The sequence below is a fragment of the Pyxicephalus adspersus genome, chromosome 1 (genome assembly GCF_032062135.1).
Source record: "Pyxicephalus adspersus chromosome 1, UCB_Pads_2.0, whole genome shotgun sequence".
In the NCBI taxonomy this organism is placed as follows: Eukaryota; Metazoa; Chordata; class Amphibia; order Anura; family Pyxicephalidae; genus Pyxicephalus; species Pyxicephalus adspersus.
Window position 1 is genome coordinate 114,465,350 of NC_092858.1, and position 15,281 is coordinate 114,480,630.

Below are 15,281 nucleotides of genomic sequence, written 5' to 3' on the forward strand. Positions count from 1 at the left end.
GTGGAGTATTTGATATTCAAAGCTCGCTATACTGTTAATTTCTGTAATCCATTCCACCATTGGCTTCAGAAGAACCCCAATGACGAGCTATAACACTTTGGCCTGCCACTACAAAGTGGCGAAGAAGACCTCTTTTTATAGCTTTATTAGAGCCAGGAAGAATAGCGAGCAAAGTAATGAATGGGATAGGTCCTCATCCACAATCTTATTGAAGACTGCAAATATCTTATTCCACAATGTAGGATATATAGGCGGGCAAGAGCTCCAAATATGCAACATAGAGTTAGGGTCTTGTCCACATCTCCAGAAATGTTATAATTAAATCTATGGATGGCCACTGGACACTTGTACCACCTGCTGAAGATTTTGTAACTCCTTTTTCGGTCTTAGCTGATCTAGATAGCTTATGTACACACATACAAGATTTTTCCATCTCATCAGGGTCCAACCTACATCCTAATTCATGTTGCCAGTATTTAAAAAAATGGGGAGTGGTTGTCTGGAGTTCCATTATGAGGATATCATAGATGGAAGCTATGCCATGAGTTACTCTATCATTTTTAAAAATATGAGATTCAAAAGTAGTAAGGAGTCTAGAAATACTAGTCAATGAGCGCAGAGATTGGAGAAAATCTTGCAGTTGGAAATACGCTAACCAGGTAAATCCTCCCTGGTTGCCAGGCACCCTTAAGTCCTGCATGGAGGGGATATCACCCCTAATGAGAATTTGGCTTCAACAGATCGTCCCATACTATTTGTGTTTTTGAAGCCTAGCTGCATGTTTCATCAGACAGCTGCGCAGCACGCATTTGGGGGTCCTCCCAATGAAAAGGTAGGGGTGTGTCATCTAAAGCATGGTCTAACAGAAAATGTTTGATAATGTTGGGGAGCTCATGTGCACACTCTGGGTCAAAGAGCAGATTATCATTTAGTTTCCATGTGAAGGAAGCTTTTAGTACATCCGTGACCCCTACAGATAGAAAGACCGCTGCATGGTCCGACTAGAGGAAATTTCCTATGGAGGCTTCATGTGGGGTCACTAGGATATGTTGGGATACTAAGAACATATCCAAGCGATGGTATGTAATATGTGCTGGAGAGAAAAAGGAATAATCTTTATCATTCATATGGGTAACTTTCCACACATCCACTAGGGATAATTGGGTCTGAACTCGCTTAAAGCGTGTGAATCTGGACCTAGAATAAGAGCAATCTCCTGACTTAGAGTCCAGGGAAGGTTTTCTCACAAAACTGAAAACACCCCCAATAATATTCTGACCTTCTCTAAAACTCATTAACTTGTGTATTACATGGATTCCATATTGAATCTGGTCTTGGTTAGGAAGGTACAAATTGGCTAGGGTGTATGTCTTGCCATAAAGCCCAATTTTCAGAACTAAAAATCTGCCCATTGGGTCAGATTGTTGATCCAGTACAGTGTATGTAACAGACTTATGAATGCCAATAGATACACCTTTAGATTTAGATGTCAGGTTAGTTCTGTCAAACCAATGCAGGAAATATCTGTTGTGGGTCTGAGGAATATGACCAGAATGGTAGTGGGTCTCTTGTAAGAAAATACCCACCTTTTGTTTATGCAAAGCATAAAGTACTTGCGACTGTTTATTAAGGACAATAAAACCTCTCACATTATAAGTGCAGAATTTTAGACTAGTCATCCTATAGAATGGTACTTGTCAAGCTGAGTTTTATGGCAAATTAGAATACTACTCAAGGCGGGCGACGGGAGGGGAGAGGACTAAAAGGTAAGACAGAGAAAGGGGGAAACACCCAAAGGACAAGAACAAATAAGAAAGAAAAGGAAAAAAAGTAAAAGGCAAGTAAGATACTGACTCGCTAGGCCCCTCATACAGGGAACCTGACTCAGTATCAAACAATCATTCCAAGAGGTCTTCTCATTTGTAGAGAAGGAGTGAAAAAAAAAACAATAAGCAGTGGAACACATGCTGGGAACAGTTTCAGAAAAAGGCAATCCCATTTAATTGCAGCATAAACGTATACGAAGGTATGTAGTTGGACAAGTGGTAGGTATAGGCCACTTCCTTATGCCTAAAGTCACACATTGGGACCTTTGTTATATTCCAGTATCCACAAGATATCTCATTGTAGATCAATCACCCTATAGGTCTGAACAAGGTCCATTCCAGGGTTGGTGGATCATCCAGCTTCACTGATGGAAGTGTATTCTCTCCAGCCTTGAAGACCTTTAATAAATCAGGCACATAGTTTCCATAAAGTATACCTGCCAAAGACTGGTATAGTGTATGGTTTAGCTGATCCAGCTGGCTGTAGACACCAAATTCAATTAATGAACTTTGGTATTGTTTGATTTTTTATGCTTTGGGACAAAATTCTGAGACAAATGTTTGGGTTTACTTTGACACAGACTGGGAATTCTAGTGACACTTTTCTGAATTGCCATTTTCATCTATGCTGTCTTCCTGAATTTTATTTATACAGTTCTACACCTCCAAGTTGGTTTAGAAGTCTCGCTACTACACCTACTACAATTGCTGTTCACATGGACTTTTGTTTTCCCTGCTGCTCCTCCAAATTCATGAAACATCATTCCCTCACTTTGCCATTTTATTGTATATTGTGCTCTTTTGACTCTTTTGCTACTTTCTGGTGACATCTCACTGAACCCAGGTCCCCTTACTTTGCCTTTCTCTTTCCCACCTTCTTTTTGTTTAACTGGTTCTTTCATGTTTCTTTTAGTGGCAATTGCTCCTCTCCCACTCTCCACCCTGTTGGTGTTCCACAAGGGTCAGACATTCAAGCAGTTCTCTTCTTTTTGTACTCCTCCTCCCTTAGTAAACTCTTTGCTCCTTTAGCGTACCTATCAGTACTATCAGTGTACAGATGAATAAACATAAATCTATCTGGCCACCCCTGACTTTCCACCCTCAGTCCTGCATAAGGTTTATTATAATGGATGATTGGTTTCTGAAACTCAACCTGGATATAACAGAACTCATCATCTTCCCACCTTTACCTTCAAAATCCTCCTCTGACATCTAGCTGGTAATAACATAGTTATTCGACCTCCCCCTCAGGCACATTGTCTTGGTGTCACCTTTTATTCTACCCTGTACCTTCAGAACATATCCACATCCTGCCAATTTCACCTGCACAACATCCAAAATTATCTCCTACCCCAGAGACCACCAAACTCTTTGCATATGCTGCTCCCATCTCTTGTCTGGATAACAGTAAGATCTTCCTCCCTAGTTTTTCACTGACCATACTCTCTATTCTAAAATTTGTCATGAATGCTGCAGCCAGACATATTCATCCATCCCACCACTCCCCATTGGCTGCCACTCTTTGCAATTTTCTATACTGGCCTCCGTTTCAAATCGAAAGTAGTCAGAAAAGCCAAGATCAGAGCAGGCAGCAATCAAGAGAGTAGTAAGATGTGAGCCAGTGTAGGTATCCCAAGGTGTCAATATCAAGAGACTAGAACTGGAACCTGGAAACAGAGCCTGGATGGACTCCTTGTCAGGCAACATCATGTTGCCAATCAGTTCCTAAAATAGGGGTGATCATGTGCTGAACAAAGATTATATGACAAAGAAAGTAACCAAACCCACCACCAGAAGTGCTGGAGAAGAAGCAGTTCAGGTGGTGTTTACATTTCTGCCACCAGGTGGAGCATGTCTGGGGAATGTTACTCTGAGTTAAAGGGGCAGCTCTCAGGGAGTCACATGATTTGGAACAGGAAATAACCAGAGAAATGGATTCCTATGAAGAGTTGCTGCTGGCCGATTTAAAGCCATAATAACTAGGCAGAATAAGAACAGAAAAAAATGAATCCTTTATGACTTTTGGAAATCATACAACATTTTACACTGTACAAAGAACATTTAATCAACTTGGGGGAGAGAGACAGAAAAATGTTTGCAAGGCATATGGAAAAAATGCCTAAAACATTTTGTGAATATTTTGGGAGGATTTTAGAAAGACAAACATGTTAATAGCAAAAATTAAAATAAAATGCAGAACGTGCTAGCATTCTTAATTTGGATATTCAAGTGAAAGATTTTTCAACATTTAGTCGAATATGTAGAACAAGAGCTAACTAGTGAAGATTAAATGAGAAAGAAGAAGAAAATGGAAAAAGTACTATAAAGAAGTTCCCTGAAAAGGGGTTTGTTCTTGAAAGTGAATGCAATTTTATTAAAACCAGAAGCTATCAACCATAATGTTAAATGGTTCACAATAGTGGCAATAGTAACAAGCTTTTTAAAAGCTATTTTAGATTTATGAAAACAAAATTACAAAGTAGACCAAACTATCTGACAATGACATTGTTGACCACAAACTACTACCACACTTTGAATGATTTGATGACTAAAATGTAAATCTGAATGTCATTTTTTATGAATGTCTGTGTATTATTTTTAATAATACAGAATCAAAGATGCCAGGAGCGTCATTAGAAAGCATTTTCAGTGTATATTGGAAAACAAGTTCAAAATTAGTTAAAAAAGATCATGTTATCCTCATTTTACAGTGTTAAGTAATATATCTATAAATCATTCCCAAATCTCATTTGTTAGCTCAGTTTCAACCAATTGGAATACATACATAAGTTTGGATTTAAAAATACCCGAAATAGGTGGATCAGGGGGCCATCCCATTTTTGCAGATGAATTTTTTTACTAACCAATGAAATAATAGAAAGAAAACGTTGACTTCTAGTAGCTCCTCCTTGCAGGTTTATTGCATCCACTATTGCCCATTTGGGAGAACACATGATAACAAACGGTTGAGTGGTTGCATGATTGGTGAACACTCCCCAAAACATTTTAATATGGGGACAGTCCCAGAACATGTAATGAAGATCAGCCTCTTCCTTTTCACATTTAGGGCAACAAGAAGAGTCACTAGAACATATTTTGAAGATTCTGTATGAAGAAGTATAAACTCCATGTTATATTTTGAGAGTTATCTCTTTGTACGTTTCAGAGAGAAGGACCATGTGCAGTGTGTCATAGGGGGACCTAGCAGGAAAACACTATACAGGTAAAGTTTGTGTATTTCTACAAACCAGTTTGTAGTCCCACATAGTCCAAAGGGACCCATAGTCTGCAGGTCTGCAAAGGGGACGTTTAGCAGAAGTATCTGTTAAAAACTTGAAATTGAGAGATCTGAACTTCAGCCAGGTTTCTCCCACAGAGGGATTGGAAAGGTGCAGCAAGTCTAAGTTATCCCAAAATGGCAGAAATGGTGATGAGTCAACTTTTAAGAGGTGTTGGCTGCATAGTTTGTGCTACATTTTCAGTAGGAGTACAGTAGGCATGTGACAGTGGATTTGAGGACACCTCCTCTGACATGAGGTCTTTGTGGGAATGAAAAATGTACTTAAAGTGTACCTAAACTCAGAATTTTCAATTTACATAAAATTGGGTGATGTAGATGGGGAAAGAATTGCCCATCTCACTGCGCATGCGTGAGATCGGCAATTTTTTCCCCGTTTACATCACCCAATCTCGCGCCTGTGTCGGATGATGTAGGAAGAAGAACCCGGAAGAAAAAAAGAAGATGGTAAGGTCTGGAGTGCCGTACCAAAGACGGATGCCAGAACAACACAGGATCCGATGGAGAAAACCACCGGACTGATTGACTGCTCTGCAGGATTGAAGGTAAGTGTGATGTTTTTTCTTTGGGTGGTTTTTGGGTTTTTCTTCCTCTCTAAGTCGTAAGTCTGGAACCAAATATTGGTCTTAGTACAAGATTTTAGTAGGAAGGAATCTTTGGGCAGAATGGTGGCTCAGAGGTTAGCACTCCGGCATTTTCAGCGCTAGGTCCCAGGTTTGAATCTTGGCCAGGGCACAATCTGCAGGTTCTCCCTGTGTTTGTGTGGGTTTCCTCTGTGTACTCTGGTTAACATACAGTTAGGTTAATTGGCTTCCCTACAAAATTGACCTTAGACTGTAATAAAGACATATGACCATGGTAGGGACATTAGATTGTGAACCCCTATGAGGGACACCTAGTGACATTACTATGGACTTTGTAAAGCCTTGTTTAATATGTTGGCGCTTTATAAATACTGTATATTAATAATAAAAGAAACCAGTCCCTCAGATAACTGCAATAGTTGCCAGGTCGTATATTTCAATGAACGCACAGTTTAAATCTCCATGATTGCTGTATTTACATGCTCAATCCTAGTCCTTCTTGTCCCCATATAAAGCCTCTAAAGAATTTGTACATTGCCTGTAAGTATCTTTAACACAAGAGGTAAAGTTTGTAAGGTGTAAGGGATTCAGAGTAAAACTACCATCTTGACCAGGCTAACCATTCCCAAATAAGAAAGTTTTTAATGGGTCTATTTGCAAAGTTGTACTTCCATATAGATTATACGGGGTTTTGGTAATATTAACGCCCTAGTAGGCTATCTTACTTTTAGACCATATTAAGGGATAAGACCTACTGCAACTTGGTTTATTTGTAAAGGTAGAAGACTTTAGATTCATTTAAGTTGATAGTTTGTCTTGAAACCATGTCAAACTGGGATAATTAGAAAAAGATCTGAAAAGATCAATCGGGAAAAAGGACAACTCTGTCCTTTGCTTCATGACATGGTCATTGTTTCTGCCAGAATTCCAGGTAAAGTTATCCAAAAATTGTGAAACGATTATACAACAACAACAATGAGAGGCAGGGGGGGCGAAAAAGACAGACGGAATGGACGGAAAGGAGGTGAAAATGAGAGAGGGCAGGGTAGAAAGGACTCTGTATGTACAGTTAGGGGAGCGAATGAGACAAACACCACCGCCTACTCTGTTGCCGGGTCTGGGGGTATGTGTGAAGTGCAGGCCTCTATAGGAGAGTGCAGCAGCAGAGGCAGAGGTGTCACAGATCCCCTTCAGAGACTCCTTCAGGTTTACCCACCTTGCACTCTCCTGCTGCCAGTACCAACTCCTTCGGGATCCCAGTCCATGCTCACTTGCTGGTCACTCCACCGGCTGGCAGGCATGTGAAGACCACTTGAGAATGGCTCTTCACCAGCACCCCCTCTGCTAGTGGGTTAGGATTCTGCAGATCACATGACTCCCATCCATCACATGACCTTCCCTTTATAAGAAAGTGATTGGCAACAGGAAGTTGTCTGGACAAGGAGTTCCCTCGTAATCCCAGGTTCCTGCTGTTTGTGTCTGCGTCTCCAGTTGCTGATTCTCCTGCGTACCTACTTTGGCTTTGACCCCTGACTATTCCTGTTTGCTGCCCCCCCTGACCTCTGGTTGTTTGACCATGCTTCTGTCTCACGTTCCTGCACTTCGCCTTATTCCTATCTGCCAGCAGTCACCTGCCTCTGCATGCACTGGGGCTGCAACCTGGCAGTTACCCGCAGTATAACATCCACACCTCTAGAGGCTCTGGTGAAGCCTGGGCAGCTGCTTACACCTTGCGCCTTGTGTGTGTACATCTCTGTCAACTGGGCTGGTGACAGGGAGGGTCCACCATCCTACCCTGGGGCACTGTGACAGGAGGAAAGCCAAGTTTCATTGGGAGTCATGAAGTTTAGAGATTTGGAGAGGAGAAAGTTGTGGATAGAGGGTAATTTTTTGCAGCCAGAGCTAGCATTTCATAGACCGCCAGAGAAAGGAGGTAAGAACTTATGGGTAGCATGAATGGGAATTAGGTTAGGTGTATCTTGGTGAAAGGGTAGGGAAGAGAGAGCCTGTGGGGGGGATGAGTCAGGTAGGGAAGAGAGAGGCTGTGGAGGGGGGGGGCAGGGTTAGGTGAGATGCCACCAGCTAGTAGCAATAGGGAGTAAAGATGCAGAAGTACTGACAGAGAAAAGCAGAAGAGTGAAGGGGCATTCAGAAAAGTAGTTACCAGACTGGGGAGGAGGAGAGGGAATAGAGCCAGCAAAGAGAGTACAGGGTGAATGATACATAGTAGCAGATAATTGTGAATCAATAGAGTACATTATACAATTTGGCAAACTGAAGTCCACGTGAGTGGCTCTTGTAATATGGATTACAGTGAGGCTTGTCAGCTTGATTTCCAGGAGTGGGATAGGAAGAATCAGTCAGAGGAATGGCTTGGTGAAAAGGCAGTTCAGTATGGCAGCAGCAGTTGTGTTGGAGTCCAGGTGGATATTTAATGATGATTTAGACCAAAGGCATGAGATGGAAATTTCAGAGTGTAATGGTGTGTCCAATCCTGTTCCAATTCCTTGTTCATTTCTCTGGGTAATTCACAAAGTACTTAAAAAATGGCACATTTGGGTTTTGGGCACGTGATCAGGGTCCTACGTGACCTTGCCTGATGCTTATATAGAAGTGCTTTTGGCCCTGAATATGGGTGGACTGATGAGAGTAACAAGGAATTTGGGGTATCAGCTGAACCTGGTTGTTGGGGGGGTTAGCAGGGCAATAAATATAAATGAACACTCAACTGGAAAAAAGGGATAATGAACAGATAATTCTATGGGCAGATTCAAATTTGGGCAATAAGTTCATCTAAAATGCACAACGTACCATACACAATCAGATGAAAATTGTAGTGTAACACAAATGGATAAACAGGGTGGATATCAGATGAAAATTGTAGTGTAACACAAATGGATAAACAGGGTGGATAAGGCATCCAGAATGCACAACGTACCATACACAATCAGATGAAAATTGCAGTGGAACACAAATGGATAAACAGGTTGGATTTGTCAGCCAGAATCCACAACGTACCTGTTGAAAGAGAGATAAATGCAGATTAGGTGCAGGAAGATGAGGAAGGTCAATTCATCAGTGATGTTAGTTGAGAATGATGGTGGTGATGATGTTGATGTTATTTCCATTTTAAGATTTGGGCATGTAATCAAGGTCCTACATGACCTTGCCTGATGTTTAAATAGAAGTGCTTTGGGCCCTGAATATGGATGGACCAAATTTTGGGAGGTTCAGAGTTCAGGTAAGCAGTATACTAGGGGTTTGTGGCACATAGTAATATTATGCTGCTCTCCCCCAACAAGCTTTCAGAAGCATATGCATTAATGTTAGTATCAGACAAGGTTTTCAAGTATCAGAGTGTGCCACTAAAGGGAACTGCTGTGTGTTTAACCTTTTTTTTTTGTGAACATATGCATGTTTGGTGCCTTTGGTGATATGGGTGCCCTTTTTTCTCAGAATTGTTTACCTGTGGTTTGTATTTATTTTTTGTCAATTATTGAGTGAAAATGGAGAATCTACTCAACTTGACTTTGATACTACTTGACTTTGGTACTGATGGAATAATGATTCAAAAAGATAGTTGGAACCAATTTATTGGCCAGTAAATATCTAAAATATTTCTAGATCTACAATAAAACACTAATATTTGGGCATTTATTTGGGACACTACTATTGAAATCTAACAAATGGAATTAAATCAAACCTCTCCTCAAAATCAATAAATGGTACAAAGCAAGGTGGTTAGGGAATTAGAATGAAACAATCAAATAACTATAAAATCCACAAAAGGGGTAATGTAGTGGTGATGAATACTGTACAATGCATAAAACTGTGTCTAAAATATTGGTGACTAAAGAATTGTATGACATCATTCCATTAAGTCAAGTAAATTTGTTATATGCTGAGTATTATGAAATGAGCAAAGATGTGTTTGAGTTTCTGAATGTTCAATTTCCAAAACGTCCAATATTTTATAGTTTACCCAAAGTTCCTGAAGAAGAATCCACCAGAAAGACACACTGTATCTGGGATTGGTTGTGTATCTGAAAGGGCCAGACAATCATATAATAATTGTTTAACAGCACATGAATATGCCCTGCCTTCCTATTTAAAGGGCACATTAAATTTTGTAAGGATAATCGAAGATATGTCAATTCCAAAGGATACATATTCGGTAATAATTGATGTGGAAGTACTTTATTTAAGCTTCCCCCATCACTAAGGGATTGAAGTTGCTAGAAGTAACCACTTAGGACAGAAATTAATTTGTTTTAAAATTGCTACAGTATATACTTACAAGAAATTGTATTTTTTTATTGTAAAAGTTAAGGATAACATGGGAGGGGGAAGGGGAATTTGAGAAATAACAATAAAAAGATAACAAGAAAAATGGGGGGAATGGCATGAAGAGAAAGAACAGGAAAATATAAATAATATAAATATAATAATATTTAAATACAAATAAATAGGCAATTGGTAAGTATTTCAAGTATATATATATATGTAGAGGTCATATTAGAACATAAAAGAACAAAGCTTTCCAACAGATAAAACAGATCACAGAGTAGGTATTTCAGTCCATAAGTATGTAAGCTTAAGTTGTTGTTACAATACCCATTTCCCAAAAAATCTACTAACTGTAAGGTCCTGGTCCCAACCAGTTCTCACCAGACACCAGTCCCTCAATCTAACGCCACATTCTTCCCCTAAAGCAAGCCCCTGCTCAGTTGCTGGAAACTGGATGCGTTTCCCAGGAAACAGTTGCCCCAGGACTTGGCGCGCATGGGATGGTGTCAGGGGAAGGGCTGGCAAAGGACCAGGTGCCCACAGATAAAGCAGTACCTAAATTCTAACAGAGAAAAGTCCAGAATACAGAGCAGAGGTCATACACAGATAATTTGTTCACCAAAGTACACAAGGGCAAAACACAAGCAGAGTCAGGGTTACAGGCACACAGTATGGATTTCACCAGGCAGATAAACATCTCCTAACATTACCTCCCTGCTGAGGAGGGGCCTCCGAACCCTACACCCACAGTTTTTCAGTATTACCACTTTGAGCCCTTGTCTGATGCCAGAAAGCCCGCTTTAAACTTTGCAGAACTAGAGACTGGGGTTCGTCAGTAGTGGGCAGTGGTTTTGAGGGTTTTAGCTGGAGGTATGTTAGGAGTTTTACTACAAGTACATATTGTGCAGGCTTTTACATAGGCTTGAGTATCCTTGGCTAGGGAGGGCCACCAAACATGGAGTGCCAGTAGTGCCAAAGTCTTATTTTACCCCAGGTGTACAGTGGCCCTAATTTCATGAAACTGTTGAAGGATCTACAGACGTAGGGGCAATGGCACATACAAGCGACCTGAAGGTTTGCCAGGTGGAGAGTCTAACTGGTGGGGTGCTAAGAGCACAGATAGGTCAGGTGAGAACTGATTAGTAGACAGAACCCCAGGCACACAAATACTGGGGTGGATAGATTCAGTAATGGAAGCTGAACATCTTACTTTGGGGACATTAAGAGATGAGGCATCTGCTTTAACATTCTCACTGGCAATACCAACACACAGTGGCAGTTTCTAACACCTGCATTCCCCCATCTTACAATCTGCCCAGATTCCCAATCAAATACAGGGTATGCTTATGCAACCATGGAAGCCCCAAAATTACATGAGATGAAGGAATGTCTAGCAGAAAAAATGTTAATATTTCTGAGTGGGCAGCACCCACCAAAACCTCGGAAATTCTGGATGTTGGTTTTCCCTGCTGCAAAGGAGTATCATCTTAAGCCAACACACATAAAGGCTCAGGTAAGTTAACAACTGGAATTCCAAGAGTGCGGGCCAGAGATATATCTACAAAATTTATAGCAGCTCCACTATCCATGAATGCCTGGCAATGCTAAACAGAAGAATTCCAGACAATCTCAACAGTTAAATAGATACAATTAGATTTTAACTGAAATACCTGCCTGCCTAGGTGGGTGTCCAGGGGCACACCTAAGCACTGAAGTTTTCTGGCTTCTTCTGTGGACAGCATTGCACAAAGTGACCAGGTTCAGACAAATGTATCTCTAGCACAGATCAGCCCGGCCAAACACTACAACAGGCACTGGTGACTGGGAGCAGAGAAGCTTTAAAGTCCCAGCAGCCAATGGCAATGCTGCACTGTCAGGAGCTAATTGTCTCTAAAATCCCCTTCAGCTGTGCACAGCCTCACAGAGTGGTGCTGGGGATGCCCTATTCAGGATCCGAAATGGGAGCCCAAAAATCAATTTATCAACCAAATCCGAGGCGCTGGACTACTCGCGCGGAATTCATCAACTGAAGCAATATGCGCAGCCCCGGCAGTTTCACACTGGCAAGCTTGCATTAAACTCACTATTCCCCTAAAAAAGCATTCTTTCTAATGGCACACATATTACCCTTAGCCCTAAAAAAAATGTTTTTCAAATGTTTAAAGCATCTATATGCGCTAAGAAATAGGCTTATTTTAAAATGACATATTTCTTTTCTGTTAGGCAAGAGTTAACTGAGTTCAGCTCCTCTACATAGGTGCCTGTCTAAACGCTTATGATGCCTGATCTGAAGAGCCGCCTTGGGGTAACTATTGCGACTTTCTACAGGCTAAACCTCGGCCTGCATGGTTACAATCACAAGCATTCAAAGCATTCATATCTTAAACTGATACTATGAACCAACACACATCAGTATGTAACAAGAAAAAAATTTATTGTGATTTACTAGGAAATGACGCTACAAATAATCTTAAAATAAATATCTGTCATCACATAAATCACCTAGTGAGATTTCGATACTCAAACTAGGACTTTTGTACTTGGAGTTAATTAATTTCAGTTAGATAATTTCAGTTTTACAGAGGACAATATGCTATTTGCAGGGAAATTACTTCTGCACATAATGGGTGATAAGGAACAGACTGAATTTGATCCTTTTAGGATATTGCACACTATTTTGAGAAACACTTAACTAGACAAGAACTATTTACTTTAAAAGATCTTCAAAATGTATGGCAATAATCTAATTGTTTATCCAGTGATGCTTCATCTATGTCTCTTACCTACAGGGCAAATATAAATGTAAATCCACTAAATTTCCTTCTTTGGGAACAAATAAAACTGTGGAGTTATTTGTAAACCCGGGTTTATCATATATAAAACATCCTAATTTTAGCTCAAACCCCTCTAACCCTAGCAAATCCCAAATCTATGCACTAAAATAATTACAAAAGAACTCAACCAATTCTCTAAAACGGGCAAATAAGGGAGGCAATATTGCTGTGATGAACATCAACAATGTGAAAAAAATGTATTATCAAATTCTTCAGAATAAAGTTTGATATTTAACAATTAGTTTTCATGATACCAAAAACTATCCTGACGAATTCTTTACGATAAATGATACAGCCTTTTAAAAGGTATAAATTCTAAAAACATCATGGAAAATATTAAGATGTCTGATCATGTTCTGCCTACTTTTTATCCTCACCCAAAAACGCACCAAAATCTTTTAGAATTTACAATTTACAGTGGCTTATCATCACCAATATATTTCATTTCTGGATCTTACAATATAAATTGAAGAAGGAGGCATCTTGCAGACATCTCTTTATTGAAAACCCATGGCAAGCAACACTATTTTATTAAAGTACTCATCCAGAGCATCTAATTAAAGGTATTCCCATAGGACAATATTTATGTATTAATGGTACGTAATTGCTTGGACTTTATGTGTTTCCAATAGGTGATGATGCTCTATATGACCATCTGAAGCAACGTGGTTAGTTTGTAACCGCTGCCTAAAACAAGCATGCAAAAGAACTCTAAAAAGTGACAGAAATTATCAATCACAAGGTATGAAAATATTACAAAAACATTGGCATCCTAATATGGAAGATCCCTTAAAGCAGAAGTATGATAATTTTCATCAAAAATTGATTTATACATATACAAACATTTTGCAGGACGAACTCACAGCCAGTCACTATACTGTCATGATACAATCAGATTTATGTGCCAAACTTCCTAAAAAGATTTTCAGGCCAATGTAATCAATGTAAACACATAAACACAGCCAATCTTTTTTTGTTACCTAATAATACAATTTTGACTGTATTACTACTACTTACCTCCCCCTGCCATGCCTTCTATGTGGGTAAAACAAAAAAGCCTCTATTAAATTTTCAGAGGTAAAATGGGTACAAACAAAGAATAACAAAATACAATTATATAGAGCAGGTAATAACATAGTCAGAACATTTGAGATCAGGTTCTATATATAATACCATATAAAGGGAAGACAGAATGAGAAAGTATAGAAAACTTCAGTACGTAACGGGGGATCATTATCTAGTAGATGGTAAGCATACCATGCAGTTTGATCAAATGTAGAAATTATGCTTTTCTTATTATCAGTTGGCAAGACAGCAAAATTTGATTCCCAGACCTCAAAAAAACCTGTGATTCCTTCTCCAAATTAGCTTCCATCTACTCAATTTGAAAAACAAATAATTATTTTTCTTTAAGTAGTGCAACAGTAAGAGTGTATTGACGTATCCAGTTATGCCAAATAGTTTTTTTTAGCTATCAGAGATCTATTAGACAAAATGCTTCCTCCACCTATTCAAACTAGATTCACTTTGTATGAAAGATAAACATGTGATATTGCTCATCTAACATAATTAGGGGCCAATAATAACACAGCTCAACAAAAAAAAAATGTTTTTCACTTGCCAAGGATTTTTCAATATATTTAGTGTATTTCAGGTTTGCTGAATCTAGAAATTACATCAGTTTCATTGAATTGGCTCTAGTTCTTGTGATACAGGAATCGGAATAGACGATTTTACCAACAACAAATGTTAACACAGCATATTATTATCAATCTTTATTTACACCAATGTTTTGAATTGTTTTATTTTTGACTTAGAATTATTTCTAATCAATAACACTGGGGAACGCATTTTTGTTAAGTTAGATCTTACACTTGTTTTTTACTAATTTTTGCCTGGTGAATCAGGAAATTACCCCAATTTTTTGCTATCACATCCAGTTTGTACAGTACAGGGTACCCTCCATTTTTGTCAAAAAAAAAATTTAAATTTTACATACAATGAAAAATAAATGAAATAATAACTTGAATGTACTGTTTATTTAAATTTTTTTGTTCATACAAAGGGTTTATTGTTACTTTATGACATTTTGTTTACCGTAAAACATTTAAAAATGAATTGGGTAAGCGGTTAAGGTAAAAATTTACACTTATAGCTTTTGCTGGAGTGTTCAGTGTTAGGACAATCCCGCCGGATGCACATATTCCAACCAAGCATTTTGTATCTCTCCAAGAGTTTCTGGACAATTTCTGTGTAAATAATTGCTTGTGTGTTTCCAGGAAAATCCTTTACAATGGCTTTGAATGATAACCAAGCATTCTTTTCAACTTCTGACATTGTCCTGATGAAATGTTCATCTTTGATGAACTGCCGAATCTGTGGAGCATCAAACACACCGGCCTTTATTTTTTCAAATGACAGGCCAGGAAATGCCAAAATGAGGTACTTGAAA

General features: G+C 39.2%; 1 protein-coding gene across 1 annotated transcript in view; it reads right to left on the reverse strand.

The window, feature by feature from the left end:
* The window catches only part of SLC26A9 (solute carrier family 26 member 9), a 170,390-nt gene that overhangs the window by 103,690 nt on the left and 51,419 nt on the right, over window positions 1-15,281 (reverse strand). Inside the window, exon 2 of the mRNA XM_072424482.1 lies at window positions 8,647-8,726. Coding sequence (XP_072280583.1) covers window positions 8,647-8,649 — 3 coding nt within the window. The 5' untranslated portion in view covers window positions 8,650-8,726. The remainder of the gene's footprint in view (window positions 1-8,646; window positions 8,727-15,281) is intronic.